This window comes from Caenorhabditis briggsae, assembly GCF_000004555.2.
Source record: "Caenorhabditis briggsae complete genome, chrII, whole genome shotgun sequence".
NCBI lineage: Eukaryota > Metazoa > Nematoda > Chromadorea > Rhabditida > Rhabditidae > Caenorhabditis > Caenorhabditis briggsae.
The window spans coordinates 8582911-8598847 of NC_013486.2; the positions used below are offsets into that span (position 1 = coordinate 8582911).

At 39.8% G+C, this 15937-nt stretch overlaps 3 protein-coding genes across 3 annotated transcripts; all 3 read right to left on the reverse strand.

Annotated features, from left to right (window-relative positions):
• Window positions 1-2803: 2803 nt before the first annotated feature.
• Window positions 2804-3448, reverse strand: CBG02817 (the record flags this gene model as incomplete). The annotated part of the gene is made up of 3 exons (XM_045242405.1): window positions 2804-3027; window positions 3157-3265; window positions 3308-3448. The coding sequence occupies 3 exons, from the start codon at window positions 3446-3448 to the stop codon at window positions 2804-2806; spliced, it is 474 nt and encodes a 157-aa protein (XP_045092199.1).
• A 342-nt stretch (window positions 3449-3790) lies between these two features.
• On the reverse strand, window positions 3791-9249 carry Cbr-btf-1 (the record flags this gene model as incomplete). The annotated part of the gene is made up of 11 exons (XM_002631008.2): window positions 3791-3896; window positions 3942-5060; window positions 5108-5242; window positions 5293-6173; window positions 6223-6300; window positions 6347-6734; window positions 6790-7236; window positions 7286-7576; window positions 7636-8460; window positions 8511-9073; window positions 9121-9249. The coding sequence occupies 11 exons, from the start codon at window positions 9247-9249 to the stop codon at window positions 3791-3793; spliced, it is 4962 nt and encodes a 1653-aa protein (XP_002631054.2).
• A 710-nt stretch (window positions 9250-9959) lies between these two features.
• On the reverse strand, window positions 9960-13094 carry Cbr-lec-1 (the record flags this gene model as incomplete). The annotated part of the gene is made up of 4 exons (XM_002631007.1): window positions 9960-10196; window positions 10392-10673; window positions 10725-11018; window positions 13068-13094. The coding sequence occupies 4 exons, from the start codon at window positions 13092-13094 to the stop codon at window positions 9960-9962; spliced, it is 840 nt and encodes a 279-aa protein (XP_002631053.1).
• Between the last annotated feature and the right edge of the window lie 2843 nt (window positions 13095-15937).

Consider the following 15937-nt stretch of genomic DNA (forward strand, 5'->3'; position numbering starts at 1 on the left):
TCCGGGTGTCGTTCTATAAGAGGTTTTACGGTATGTCAGTTTTCAATAGGAAAATAAATTATACCATCAACTACGGTAGTGCACTTCATTATCTAAAACTACCCTCCCTGTTTCTTTAAAGCCAATCTGATTGGAATTTGCGATAAAACGTACATATGGAGAAAAACAAAACAATTCAAAGTCGATGGACACGAAAAAATGCGACAAATAAAAAAGATGGATACATGGGAAAATAAGAACAATCACCTAGGCGATAAAAGGGAAAATAACATTAGAACAAAATAAAAATAAAAATGTAAAAAGTGGAGAATGGGACAAGTAACATCACATGTTGAGCAATCGTATGTATTTAATTTGTTTTGCGAAGAGAAAAGGGGTCTTGACTCACTTTCATTCATTCATAGTAACTAATTATTATAGACACGACGCATCACACACTTACACCTCTGGCTTTTCAAATAAATAATTGATCAGTTTGTGAGGGAGAAAAGAAAGACAACTTTTTTTCTATTTTCCTACACTGACATAACTATGAGAAAATGTATTTTGTAATACAGTGGCAAAGAATTACAGTAATTGTCCCAAATTCGATAGAATGGTTCAAGAATTTCGAAATATTGGAATTTCGCAACTTCGAAATGTCCGAATCTCCAAATTTCGAATTCCAGATTTTCGAAAAAATCGAAATCGTAAATCTTAGGATCATTCGAATTTCATCAAAATCGTAAATCTTAGAATCGTTAGAATTTCAGTACTTAAGCATCTCAAAGTTTCAGAATTACAGAGTTGCAGATTTTTAAACTTTCGAAATTTCAAACTTTCGAATTTCAGAACTTTAGAGTATCAGAATATTAAAATTACAGAATTTCAGAATTTAATTTTTAGATTTTTAGTTTTTTGAAATTTCAGAATTTCAGAATCTTATTGGTAGAATCTGAAAATTTCAATATATAAGATTCTTAAAATTTCGAAATTTTAGAATTTCGAGTTTTTAAAATTTTAGAATTTCGAAATTTCCGAATTTTTAGAATTTTAGAAACTCAAAATTTCGAAATCTCAGAATTTCAGAGTTTCAGTATATCAGAATCCCAGAATCTCAGAACTTTAGAACTTTGAAATTTCAGAAGTTTTTAATTTCCAATTTGTAGACTTTCAAAATTGCAGAGTCTCAGATCTTTAGAATCTCAGAGTTTGAGAATCTCAGAACTTTGGAATCTCAGAGTTTTAAAATTTCAAAATGAAAATGTTTTTGAGAATTCTGAAAATATCAGTGATCAGTCTCAGTTACCAGATACTTCCAAAGTTTTCTACCTCATCTCGGGCGTAACTATTCACACCGGTTTTGACACCTCCAAACTATGATTCAGCATCTTTCCGAAGTTTTCAGCGATCCGACTATGGCTCATTTCTAATGTCAAAAAATTAGCTCCAAAAATAACCAGAGTCTAGACTTGAACTTTCCTTCACTTCCTCTTCTTAATTCTTTTCACCTACTTTCCGAATATCAAAATTTTTAGAGTCTGTTACTAAACAACCCACGTGGCTCTCCACTCATCTCTTTTAGGTGTCAAACCAGGAACATTCATTTCCTGTTATTCACGGATGACTGGCGATTCGTTTTGAGAAATATAACGGCAAGAGTCACACACAGACACATATAATATAGTTTGTTTCAATGTTGATACCATGAAAGACATTCTCTGAGTCCCATAAAAAATGTCCGAAAGTCGGTTGGAAGAAAAAACGACCGAATACGAAGAAACTGAAATGTCGGCCGTGTCTAGGACCATATTGAGGATGTGTCGTCGTTTCTCTTTGCTAATAGAATTATACATGATCATAAGGATGTATATCCGGAAAGAGGGATATTTATCTATGTGTTGTGTGGGGTTGTTTTATGTCATATTTTCTCATCAACAACTCCAACGCCTTCTTTCGTCATTGAACGAATAATAGGTCATTTGAATAATTGAGTTTATTGATAAATGAGAAAATGCAGGGGCGTCTGAAGGATTGATAAAAATTGAATATTATAATGCGAAATCTGAAAACAAGTTGGTGAGAAAAATTGCTGACCCTGGCGAAGTAATCTGAATTGGAATTATAATTCTGGTTCGAAAAATCGGAGTTGTGGAAGAGAAACGCAGATGGCGGTGGCCGAAGGTCCCAAAACGACAACTACCGTAACCTAAAATATTTTATTTTCCTTATTTGTTGTCTGGGTTTTTGTGCGTTCCAGTCAATTTTTCTTCACAATCAAAAATTTATGTTTTATTGATTGTGGAAAAATAACAGAAAACTCGACGAAAAAAACACTATATTTGTCGTTGTGGGGCCTTGGGCGACTCTCCCCGGCGTTTCTCATCCTGAGCTTTTGTCAAAGAATATTTATGAAATTTCAACTTTTTTAATCCGGATTATTTTTTTTTCAACATAAAAAAAATGAATCGCAAATAATGAATCGCAAATGAAATCGTTTGAACTGGTGAATGACAAAATTCAGTTGATTTTTCAAAAAATCTATCAGGTCCTTTATTTTTGGGTCAAAATAGACATTTTTTAGCTCATTCTATTTGTCTCCAAATTCTCTACAATCTCTACCTATTTTGAAGAAAATATTTCTGACCCAGAATTTTTTAATGCCAAAAAAGCTGATTTTCCACTGTATCGAGAAAATCGCCAATAAATCAGAAAAATATCAGAAAAACTCGATTTCCAATATTATTCGCCGTGAACCATCAATTTTTTATTCAAATTCTGATTACAGGGATATCACAGAAAAAACAAAGAGCAGATGATTGAATCAAATAAAATCTTGAAGGTCCTCTTCCAGCTGTCGATCGATCTCTTCATCAGTATCCAACTCTTCCTCCTCTTCACCTTTAATTGACTCCTTCTTTTCTTCTTCATCTGGTTTCGATGGCGATGGGTCTTGAGGTGTTACTGAACGACTTTTTATTTCCCCGGGTTCAATCTCTTCCTCATCTTCACTAATGTCCTGAATTCCTTCTACTTCTGGTTCTGCTTCTGGAAAAGCTTCTTCATCATCTTTTATCGTTCCTTCTTCCACATCATCAGCTGGCTTCTCCTCATCCTCTTTAGTGTCTTCCACCATGTCTTCTACCATCTCCTCCTCTTCTTCTTCTTCTTCCGAACTCGACGATTCTTCTAATGTCTCTCCAGCGAGCACAGCCAATAATCGTTTCTCCGACATTCCATCTATCTCTGCCAGAAGCAATTGTTTGATATCTTCTTTTGATTTACCCTGAAAATTTTTTTTCATTTCCGGATTCTGAAAAAGGACTACCCGAAGTATACGTGGCATTAGCACTTCTACAGCCTCCCACTCTACAGAATTCATCGTATGCTCTGCGAGCTGATCAGTGTGATGCACAAAATGGGTTAATGAAGCGAGACGTGGATCTACATCTTTAGTTGGCTCACCCATTGTGACCTGGAAAAAAATTATCCATGGAATGGATTAATGGTGTGCATACAGATTAAACTAGATATAATATAATAGGTTTTAACAATGACAAGCTGTATAAAAAATTTAAGAACAATAAAAATAATTTTTTACTTTTTCAAAAATGGGATGACAATGAGATAGGGAAACAAAAAGGAAAGTTGAGAAGGAACAAACCCATATTAGAATGACAAAAAACGGGCGAAAACAAATCTAGTTTAAAATAAAAGATGGTAGTAAAATGCATTCAAAAGAAATTATAAAGATATGCCTATTGAATTGATATGCTTTGTTTTTTTTCTAATATTACATGATTCAGATAATTTATGTGTTTCTAAGAAAATTGTCGACTTGGAAGTCGTCGTATTGACTCTCATCCCACATGCTCGCCAAATTGATCTCTTCTGAAGGCCCTCCGGATGATGTGGCTCTGAAAAATTTTTATTTTAAAAGGATATTCTAGGTTATTGCTCACTTTTTGCTCTTCTTGACAGCTGGTTCTCCAGAAGTCTCTCCTCTCTTCTTTGTTGGTTCATCTCCATCCAACGTGAACATATTCATTAATTCTCCAGTTTCCATAGTCATCATTGAAGTGTTATCAGCGCCAATTAGAGCTTGAGCTGTATTCAACTTGAACTTCGCTAGACTCATCACTTTTTCTTCTACAGTTCCTTGGGTGATCAGTCGATAAACATTGACATTTCGAGTTTGTCCAAGACGGTGAGCTCGATCAATTGCTTGCAGATCCTTCATTGGATTCCAATCGTGATCCATGAAGATTACTGTATCAGCGCCAGTGAGATTCAAACCAACTCCTCCGACATGAGTAGTCAGAATCAACACTTCAATCGTCTTGTCCTCGTTGAAACGATTTACCATTTTCATTCTATCTCCAACTGGAACATTTCCATCTAGGACTAAATGAGACACAACACTTCCAAATTCTCCACTACGCAAAGCTTCCGAAACCAACTGTGCTGACGTTTTCCATTGACAGAAAATCAATGCTCTGTGTCCTTGACCAACTTCGTTCAGCCCTCCCAACTCGTCAGCTTCTGCCGCGACTTCTTCATCTGGATTTTTGCAAATCTCGCATTCGATAAGCAGCTGTTTCAACGCTTCCATTTTTCCTGATTTTGAAGTCAACGCTTTTTGAAGAATGTCTTGTGGGGCTCCAATCTTCAAAAGCGTGTCATAGACGAGTTTGGTGTGATCCGTAAGCTTTCGCAAAGATATCAAAGTTACAAGACTCGAAATTCCAGTCTTATTCTGAACTTCTTCATACGAAGACGTGCATCGATCCACGATGAATCTATAGACATCCTTCTGATCCTCAGTGAGCTCACATTCGTAATCTTGAACATTCTTATCTGGTAACTCTTTAAGAACTTCCGTCTTCAAACGTCGCAAAACGAATGGAAGAACCAGTTTATGAAGTTGAGTAATGGCAGCTGATCCTGCTTTCAGCTCCGTTTCATTGGCTTTTGGCAGTCTGCATTTCATGATCTTTTTGAGGAATTGACTTCTGAATTGCTTCTCGGTTCCAAGATATCCTGGCATCAACCATGTGAATAGAGACCAAAGATCCGCAGGGCTGAAATGTATTGGTTTAGAGATTGATGAGAAATCCAAAGTACTTACGAATTTTGAACAGGAGTTCCTGACAAGATTAGGCGACTCTTGCAGACTAGCTGACTCGCGAACTTCCATGCTTTTCGTTTTGAGTTTCGCATCACATGACCTTCATCCAAAACAATATAATTCCATACACGATCTCTGCAAAAACAAGAGAAATTGTTCATCTAGGTCATTTTTCTGGTACATACGCCGTATATGCTGACTTCAACTCTTCATATGGAATGACACATAACTCTGCACGCTGACATCTTGTGATATTTTTGACTGCTGGAATTCTTTTTGGGAAAAATCGATTCCATTCAAGACACCAATGGTCTACAAGTGTTCTTGGGCAGACAACCAGCGAGCATTTTTGTTTCTCTTCTAACTGATCCTTATCTATGGACAGAGCAATAGAACACATCGTTTGAAGAGTCTTTCCAAGACCCATGTCATCTGCTAGAATACCATGAAGTCCATAGGTTCTTAAAAACCGAATCCAAGTTATTCCTTCCAATTGATACTCTCGAAGCATGGTGGAGTCAAAACCTCCAGTAATATCCTCTCGAATCACACGTGGCAGACTGCTTGGTGCACCGAGAACATTGATGAAGTTTGAATATTCTTCTCGTTTCGCTTGAAGTTCTGCACTTAATCCATCGATAGTAGAATTAGGATTTTCTAATGTAACCACTGGAATGAGCCTTCGGAATGCTTCTCCAGCAGCATCTCGAACATCTTCACATTGATCAGTGAGCAGTTGAAAAACAGGTGGAGCCAACAGAGTCGCCCATCCATTCAGATAGCATGTTTCCATACTGCAAAGACGGAGAAAAACTTCAACAGCTGCTAATCGAGAGTTGACATTGTTGAGATCGTGAGATAATTGAACAAGTCGGGAGTAGCATTTTGAGAGGGTATCTCCACAGAATGACTTGCAGAATGTTTCGATTGCCTTGGCAAAAGCATATCGAATAGCTGGATCCGTGTTAGGTACGAGTTCAAAAATCTTATCAGTAGACTGTTCGGAGAGTCTCGATCCAACTCGATTCCAAAGACTGTTATGCAGCTCCAAGCGAGTCAAGAATGTCTAAAATAATGGCAATTAGGATCAGGCAAGTAAATCAATCGAAACTCACATTTAGATCGACCGCTTCGCTCAAGTCAAAATGCGAGTAAAATTCAGCAAGTTGGGTAGCATTGAACTGACAGAGAATCTGAAATTAATTATAGAAGTTTTAATCTTCGATGTATGATTTTTACAGTCAACACGAGCTCTGCATTCCGGCTCTCTGCTGATACAGTTCCAACGTTGTCTTCAAATCCATCTTCTGTTTCCTTTCCCCATATCCTTCGCATACTAATAATAGACGTTTGACTTCCAGGACTTGCCATTCCAACTTTTGGTACTCTTACTGAGCACCCAGAGAACGATTCAAATGCTTTCGCAAGCACTTTCACATAAGGCCGAGGAGTACGCGGCCAACTGAACATCACAAGAAGAGGGACGGCGCCACGGAACACTTCTGAAGCCATCGCATCGTTTTCCTCTGTTTGCATAGTTTCTACGATTGGACGAATCTGTGGAGTCAACTTTTCTGGAGCACTTCCAAGATAAAAAAGGGCAGAGGAGAGAAGAGCGTTAATTCGGCTGAAAAATGTATTTTAATTGAAATTTCTGATCTTCTGCAATTCAAACAGCTTACATTCCATTAGATTTGATATTCATCTTGGCATTCTCAATAGATCTACATAATGTATTATATCTTGTATCTATTGCTTCTCGTTGCTTATCGGTTTTCAAAGCTAGGCGAACTGTAGAATACGCTGCTTTGCTCACGTCTTCTGGAGATCCGTTCTCAGCACTATTACGATCGAATCCTCGCACAACGCAGTATTCGATGAACTCGTTACAATCTTTGGTCAAACCCATCACAATAGTCGTCATTTCATCGTATTGTTTTCCGGGACCTCTTACTATCGAATCAGCCAACTGGATGATTGTCATTGGTGGTGGTTTCTCAGTGATTTTCGCATTTAGATTTGCTCGGTAAAGAGCCGCCCATTCGTTGGCAACAATTGAAACTCCAAGATTATGCATTATACTTTTCGATTGGAAGAATGGAATAAAGAGTAATTGTACTGCTACATCTCTGAAAAGATGATCTATTTAGAATAATTACAAATTGAATAAATTCGTACACTTTCTGCCCTTGAATCTCTGCTTCTGATTCATAAAGAGCTTCTAGAATTATCGCGAGGAATTTGGCACAAAGAATCTTTCGAGTCAGATACACCTTGTCCTTCTCTTTCTCTCCAAGAAACCTTATTTCTTCTGAACCCATCAATTCTGTCTGATTCTTCTTATCACTGGATATTCCATCAACATCGCAAGCAAAAACATCGATTTGTGGGTTCCGATGATCCAGAAGAAGACACCCGATCCAGTTGCCAATCTTCTGACTCACTTCACCTTTTTCTATTAGAATGCTTCTGAAAACAAAATCATTGTGTTAATTTAATTCCAATCCGTAGAAAACGGTCAAACTCACTGATAAGTACGGAAAACTTTTCCAAAAGTGAGGAAAGTCTTCTCCAAAAATGCGAGCGAATCAGAGGGCGGAGAAAACAGAAGAATCCGATAGAGCTGTTTTATAATGATGAAAACGTCTTCTGCAGTCAATTTCCCATTCTGTGGTCTATCAATATCTGCGTCAAGTAGCTGAACAATCTTCTCACATCTAACCGGAAAGGCAGCATCTATAATCGAGCAGATCGTCAGCAAGCTTTGTCGGTTGATTCCCAATTCCTGATTCCATCGTAACCACAACTCCACAATTTCTAATAAATCTATACAAAGTGCGTCGAGACCAGCTCGCAATTGTTCTTTGGATGCTTCTAAATCCAGTAACTTCCATACATGGTTCATCACTTTCTCAACCAAATGACTCATTTCTTCTTGGGGAATTTCTTTGTTGGACAATATAGAAGCAAGGGTTTTAACAGCACATCCAGTGACATCATCAACTGGGTCATCTAATGATTGTATAACTAGGTTGAAACATCTATCGAACGTCTTCTGTTGTGCACTGTCGTTGCTTCTAGCAATTGCAAAATAGTATTTGAGAATTAAAAGTCCAGATTGACGAATATTCCAATTATTGTCTCCAGGTGTACTGACCATTTGCACTACGATTTCTAGCACTACTTCTCGCCGTTTTTCGTTTGTATTTCGGAGCATATGAACTAGAGCTTGAGCACATTGCTCTCTGACTGGTGCTGTCGCATTTCTCCCAGAGATGAAGTCGTTGAACTTGTCGAGAATCAAAACGTGGATGAGCAGATAGAGAATTGAGTCAATTAGCTCGTAGGATAACCTGAAATTATGAATTTTACTAATATTAATGTTCAAATAGTGTCCTAGTACCTATTATAAGAAGTGGTGGCTATTTGACAGATAGCAATTGCTCCTCCATGACGGGCGTACCATTGTTGCTCAGCAACCAAATTTATAAACTCTCTTAACACTCTCCATAGTCTTTTTTGTCTCTCTACATCATCATCCACGTCGTCGTTATTCACATCTAGATCTTCTGTTTTTGCTACTTGTGCCAATTCTTGACTAGTAGATGGTTGTTCTGTTTCCATCGATACTCCTTCGTGCAGGAATTCATCGTCGCTTAGAAATCTTTGTGAGCTGATTCCCGTTACAAGATTATACTCCAGATGCTGATCCACTATTTCTCTTTGCTTTTGTTGATCTCTTCTTTCTTCTTTTGCTGATTTTTTCAAAGATTTCTCGTCGTCACTGAGAAGTGCTTTGAAACTTCGTTGTACATTTAATACGACGATGTTTTTGATTCTTTCGGAAATCGAAGTGTCTTCTTGATTTCTATCAAAGTCCGGAACATTGATAAGTATCGCTTGTAGAGCTTTTCCAGCAGACACTCTTGTTTCCCAAGTTTGAGAAATTGCATGCTTTTTAAGACTCTGAAACTATTGACATATTTAGAATTCGATATAGTTTTCAGCCTCACATTTTTCACGTCTTCATTAAAAATAGATAACTTTCCATATGCAACAGCCGCTTCGTTTCGAACATTTGGATTCTTGGCCTCGAGCAGCGGATCGAGCTGTAGAAGACGTGCCGAAGTGTCCGCGCTCATAAGACACTGAAATTAATGAAAATTAACATAATTGATATGAGAAAAGTTGCGAAAGAAATAGTTTGCTCGAAAAAGAAAATTATTGAATTTCGAGCCGGAAAATGGAGCTTTAGAGGGTGTGGGGAGACCCCACAAATCGGATAAGTGTTGGCATCTTCGCCCTACTGCACTATTCAAAATGGAGCGAAGCTTAAGGGATTCAAAATGTTTATCTCCAGAAGGTGACACAACGCCTTCAGAAGCTTCTTGTTAGAAGAAATTTCATCTTTAGAGATTCAGAGGATCGCTGAATTGTTTTTATATACACTGGCCTTGTGTGAAAATCAATATTTTCGGTTTTTGAGAAAACATATTCAAGTATCGTTTCTTTCTTTTTCGACGAATTTTCTCTCTTCATCGTCGCAGACATCGTTCAGAAATATGAAATGAAGTCAACTCTAGAATTTTAGAAGACAAATTCAAATACACTTTTCTGCTATCCATTTTTATAAGAAGTGAGAGAACGGGTACAATATAACGGGGAGAAAAAAAGTTGCCTTTCAGTTGCCATACGAAAAAATTTGACGATTTTTTGGGGTGATCAGTGGGCAGTATACTTTTGGAAGGGGGTGATTTTATTGACATGAGAGAAATTTATAGAAAAGATAGACGGTGGATAACAGAATACAGATGGGACAGAAATGGGCGTGGATCGCCGAGTTAATAATAACTTATTGGATTTGGATTCCAGAGAGTTCAATGTCTCCAGAGATCTGGAGTCCAGCGATGTCGTTTGGATCAGCTCGGTGAGCGAACGAGATGAAGCGCTCTCCGTTGACGAACACCTGGAAGGCGTAGTCCTCGTTCGTGATGACAAGGTCGAATCCGACTCCCTTCTCGAATGGCATCTTGCCCTCGCGCTCCTCATTTCCCCACTCGTTGGCGGCGAGAGCGTTGCGGATGACGTGCTGAAAAAAGTTGAAAATTAAAAAGAAGGGTTTCCCAGTTTTCTTTTTGCTATTGCAGTTGATCTACAGACATACACACTGCGCTTTGTGTCATAAAAAATGTTTGTAAAAGAGCCATATTTGCCCTTTAGTTCTCGACGTAGCAAACAGAACATTTTCGCCTTTCCCTTCTTCCTATTTTTGTTCTCTTCTTACCTTCTCGTCGAAACGTGGGTTGAAGTGGAACGAGATGTCTCCGTTCTTGCGGAGAAGGTTGACGTGGAAGCGCTTGGCCTTCTTCTCGACGGTTCCGAAGACGAGAAGGCTCTTTCCAACTGGAAGTCCGTTGGCGAGTCCACTCTCGTATGGAACTGGGTAGTACTTTCCTCCCCAGTGAACGTGGTTCAAGTAGAGGTCTCCATCAATGGAGAGATGAGAGATGGAGGAAAGTGGAAGACGGTGCTCGTAGTCCTTGAACTCCTTGTGGTCAACGATGATCTGGACAAATGTAGAAGATTACTTCTGTAACTCAGTAGATAGTGGATTTACCTGGAAGCGGTCATCATGAGCACGGATGCGGATGTCGAAGGAGTCTCCCTTCTTGATTGGGTTGGACTTGCGCTCTTCCTTTCCCCACTCTCCGTTGGAGAACGAGTTGAGGACAATCTTTCCCTCGTCGAAGCGAACGGAGACGTGGAGTGGCACGTCGTTTCCGGAGAAGTCAGCGGTCTTCGAGTGGAGATTGATGGTGAAGCGTTGGGACTCATCGATGGTGGATCCCTTGACGATCAAGGTTTGTCCTGGCTCGAACTTCTCCTGGAGCACGGAGCGGTATGGGACTGGCTGAAAATCAGAAATGTGAATTAGAAGAAAAGGGAAAGCGCAGCGCAACCATTATGCCCTCTCCTTCAATGTGCCATTCTAGAATGTTGAGCAGGGTGATCATGTAGGAATATACGAGCTTTATGTGGGTGTGGGACGCTCTTTGCGTGTTACAAACCACTGGGGTGAACAGAATAAGCGAGCAAGAAAAAGAGCAGCGACCCAAGAAAACGGAAGAGTCGTTATCCAATCTATGCAACCAATCTTCGCGCTCTCTCCCGAAAAAGCACAACAATTTTCAAACAGCTGACGACCACGTCTCCCATTTGGTTGTTTTTTGTTGTTGGTGTTGTTATATGGTAGCGGATGGATTCTTTTTTATTATTTTTTGTGACTGCTCCAATTGTGATAATGGACAAGTCAAACCGACAAAAGGTGTGGGCGAGCATTCAGATAACGATAGGAATGCGTCACTTAGATACATAAAGGATTCAAATGGAATGCTAGCTGGTGCGGATATTTTTGGAGCTCTAGCTGGCGGTTTTTTTCAGAAGTTCGGAATTTTTTCTTAGTTGGAATAATGATGTCTGATGGAAGTGAAATCGTTTCTGATCTGTGAGGATCATTCTAAAGGAATATTTCAAAGTCTAGGAGCTTCAAATAACTTTCCAGAAAGTTTAGAACCCGCAACCGTACCTTCTCAGTTTCGTACCAACGGAGGAATTGTGGAGTCGACATGGCGATGAAGTGGGGGGACTGAGCTGATTTCTAATCAGAGAGGAAAATTTAGATGATCGTTCAGGACGAGTGTCAAACGGGAGACTGACTGTCCCTGTAAACAGTTCCAACACAAGCTGAGCGAGAGTGAGAGAGAACTAGACACAACTACAGTCATAATATTCGCAAGACCCGCCCACTTTTGCGGGAAAGAGCGAAGCATCCATGGAGGTCTGCGACATGAGAATGTTTCTTTTTGTGCACCACCCTGGGTCTCCGACCATCTCTCCACTATCTAAACAACGTCTTCCAGTGATTCATCGGTGTTGCGCGGAACGGACCGAACGAAAAGAACGTTCTGGAGGGATCGATCGATCAGTAGGAGTAGAACATCAAGTGATTTGAAACTGTGATTTGTAAAACACAAATATTCGGCTTCGAAATGCATGGAAACCTTCCGTTTCCATTGCTCAATATTTGGCGTCTTCGCATTACTGTTTACCGCCTCTGGCGTCACGTGCACTTCAAAGGCACGAATTTCGTTTGGGAAATGACCCGAAATACACTTCAAACAAACGCCAGGTGTTGCGATATTAGTTTCTGCTGTCCTTCACAGTACTGCCACGTGTCTTTCAGGGTGAGGGATCATTCGTTCAGCTAGCTGTATAGCTTCCCACGGTTGCCACATTGATTGCTTTCCAAGTCAAATTTCCATGTTGTTGTTGTTGTTCTTTTGGTACTCGATGGACGCTCAAAAGTGACAAAGAAACGAGGGGGAGAAGATTGTATTAAAATTTGAAGATGAATTCAACCGAAGAAGAGAAGACGTGTCGGAGGAGAATTGAGGCAGAAAAGGGTTTAGTGAGGGAAAAAACTGCAACTGGAAATGCCTGGAATTCCTGACGAACCTAAATTCCGAGAAGATGTGAAACCTTCTCTACCCTATTTGTCTCCTAGCCAGTGAACAACTAAACACAGCTTCGCGTATAATCTCTGATCTCTTGCTTCTCGGAGCTTTATGTACATAAACAATACTGTTTTTTGTTTCGCTAGAAACCGCGATCTTTCTGATGATTCAATTTAGTTGTCCAAAGATGACATTTAGAAATGTCTTACTGAAAATCTTTAGAAAGTTTCATTTTCTCTTTTTACGGTCGGTATAACTTTCTGATTCACTCTCCTACTGTCAGTGTTGCATCATCCCCTTTTCTTCTGCTTCTTTTTAGAAGACTGTGGGCGGGGTAAACAAAAATATTGATACGGTTTCTCTTGTCTGACTCATCACATCTCTTTTCTTTCGTTTTTTGTTCTTTCGCGCTGCACTGCACACCATGGGTTCTCCGTCAAACTCACGTAGGACTTTGGCTCTTCGGCGGACATTGTCAGGTCTTTTGGAAGCGGTTGACGGTTCCTGAAATATCAATAGATTAGCAACGTCTTCAAAGCGGTGTTGATTGATATTTAGAAGAAGTGCGAGAAATTTCCAACGACGGCGATAACGATGAAGAAGGCGACAATGGCAATAAAAGCGCGGGGACAACGGAGCGATGTATGAAGATTGGAGGGCGAGAGAGATGCGAGAGTGAAAGAACTGCGTTTTGTAAATAAAGTGTTAGAGACAACAGACATGTAAACAAGAGACAAAAGAGCACTGAAGATGTGGGGGAAGCAGGAATTGGAGGAGAGGTCCTGGAGGAGAAACCATGGTGATAAAAATGGGAAATGCGAGAGGAGGTGGAGTCTTGACGATTTGTTTATGAGGTGACACATAATGGAAAAAAGAAAAGGAATTTAATGCATTTGCATATTTCATCTTGATGGATTTTATGAGGTACTGTAGGCATAAAATGATTGTGTCAATATTAGAAGAATGGTTTGGAAGGGGGATGGGGGTGTTGGATGGTTCTGGAAACAGTATGAGCAGTTGGAATAATGTACAGAAATTCGTAAAACTGAGGAACATTTTCAAGATACTGAACACAGTCGAAACTTTGAAACTCTAGCCAACGTCTTTTTTTTTTGTGAAACTCAATACAACGTTTCCTTCTCGCTAACCTAATCGAAACGGGGTGTCCTAGGGCGAAACAAAAGAAGCCAATGAGTTGAGTTTCCTCTACTTCGACAGAGAAAAAGAAGAAGGACAAGAGTGTCAGTGTTCCTACGCTCTGTCCCTTTTTACTCAAGTGCAGATGTTTGTTACTTTCGTCACATAAATAGAAGAAGGACATGTGGAATCCATATGTTGCTTTTTGCTTCAAAAATGTTGTTAGAAGATACACACCACACCCAAATTTCGATTCATTTCACTCTCTGTTGTGTATGTGTATTTCGAAACAAGTTGGCTAAAGCGTTTCAAACATCAAAAATGGATGCGAATAAGTGTGTCGCGCGTGTGCGCGAGAGTGAGTATCGAGTGAAATGTGGCGAGGAAATCCGCTCGCAGTCACAATTATACTTTTGGAATTGAAAAAGTTCGAGTATGTTCCCTCTGGAAAACCTGACGAACAAGGGATCACAATGTTAACTGAAAGTAACACAGGCGGTCAAAAGATAGCGGGAAAGGGTCTTTTCTGAAGTGTTCTCCATCTCTTTTATCGTCGAATCATGGGGGCGGCGCTGAACTGTTTCTCTCGACGTCTTATTTTTCTTTTTTCTGTGGCATCTCTATCTCCACCTCTTTCCAATGCCTTTGTCGCATTTTATTTGCTGACGAATCTGATGACTTATAGTACTAGTATCGGGTAATATTGAGAGAAAGAAGGAGCATTGTTTAACGAAATTTGTACGATTTTTTTTTGTTGATGCCACAATTTTAATTCGATGGCGCTACAAAGGCCGAGAGAAATCGAATTGAAAAATATTCGAAATGGGGATATGAGATGAAAACAAAAACAAGTGGAGGAAAAAAGGAGGGGGAATTTCTATACTAAATATGAAGAAAAAGAGCGGGAAAATGTCAAGATGAGAATTCTGGCTGCTGATAAATGTCACTGATAACAACTTCTCGGTATTTACACCGAGAATTTGTTTATACTAGGAAGGAATCGTTTCTGGAATTCCAGATTGCCAGAATCGTAGAGACATGGAACATTTTATACTTCTCTTTCAGATGTAAACAACCAACAGCTGACCGGAAAGATCACCGTGGTCTTGCAGATAATGAAACAACATGTTTCGAATGATTTCGAAGCCTACGGTGTCAACACAGTGCTTTTGTCGTATGAGAATATGTTACAGTAATGTATCGTAGAATGATAGGAGGTTAAAAACAGGGAAAATTTTCGGGGTTGACCGCAACAAGGGAACGGAGGGTGCCAAATTTTTACCCACACTACTCACAAACAGCAAGAAGGTAGATAGAAAAGCGATACGAGAAGTGTGAGAGAAAGAAGAAAAGGTCGTCGAAACGTAGGAGACATTTTGTTTACGCTATCCTTCTCTCGCCACCCACTACTGCCTTCTTCTTCAGACCGCTGTTTCAAATCTATGTCGGACTTGTGGCGATGATTGATTAGCAGGAAGAATGAGCTACAACGAAGTACTCTTGCAATCTTACGGATCGAATGACAATTTTCTATTCACGCGCCTCGCTGCGAAGTCGGTCGAAATTTGGAGTAAATTGCGTGCAATTGGAGGCGACTGCTGGCTCGCAAGCCATCTAACTGCCATGCCGAGTGCGTTGTTTATCGGCGCCGCCTGGGAGAGGGCGGAGTTTTACGATGGCCTGTGTTTGTTGGTAACGGAGATTTGCTACCGAAAAGTGAGACTTTTTCTGCTCTAAGACGTCGACAGGAGTAGAGAAAAAATGTTGCGTGAAGGACGTCTTCGTCTTCGATTCAACCTTGCAACTGCCCAAAGACATTGGTTTAATTGGATTCGCTTCTATGGTTCTTCACGAATGGCCTGAAGGAGTTTGGAAGGTTCTTCTTGCATCGTACATTTCTCTCAGAACGGAAACAGATTGATGAGATGAGATTCTATGATTAGGGAAGGGTTGCGCGCAAGGGCATGTGATGAGTTAATCAGGAATTTTGGGAGAAAAGAAGTAAAAGAACCGAAAATGTGAAAAAGTGAGAAGAAAAACGAGAAATTTTGAAGGCGAGAAAGTGTTGACAAACATGTCATAAACAAGAGACGCAGAGAAATAGACAGACTACGACACTCCGCTCGTCTCTCGTAAATCCACACCACTTTCACCTCAGCAAACTGTGGCGGTGGATCCG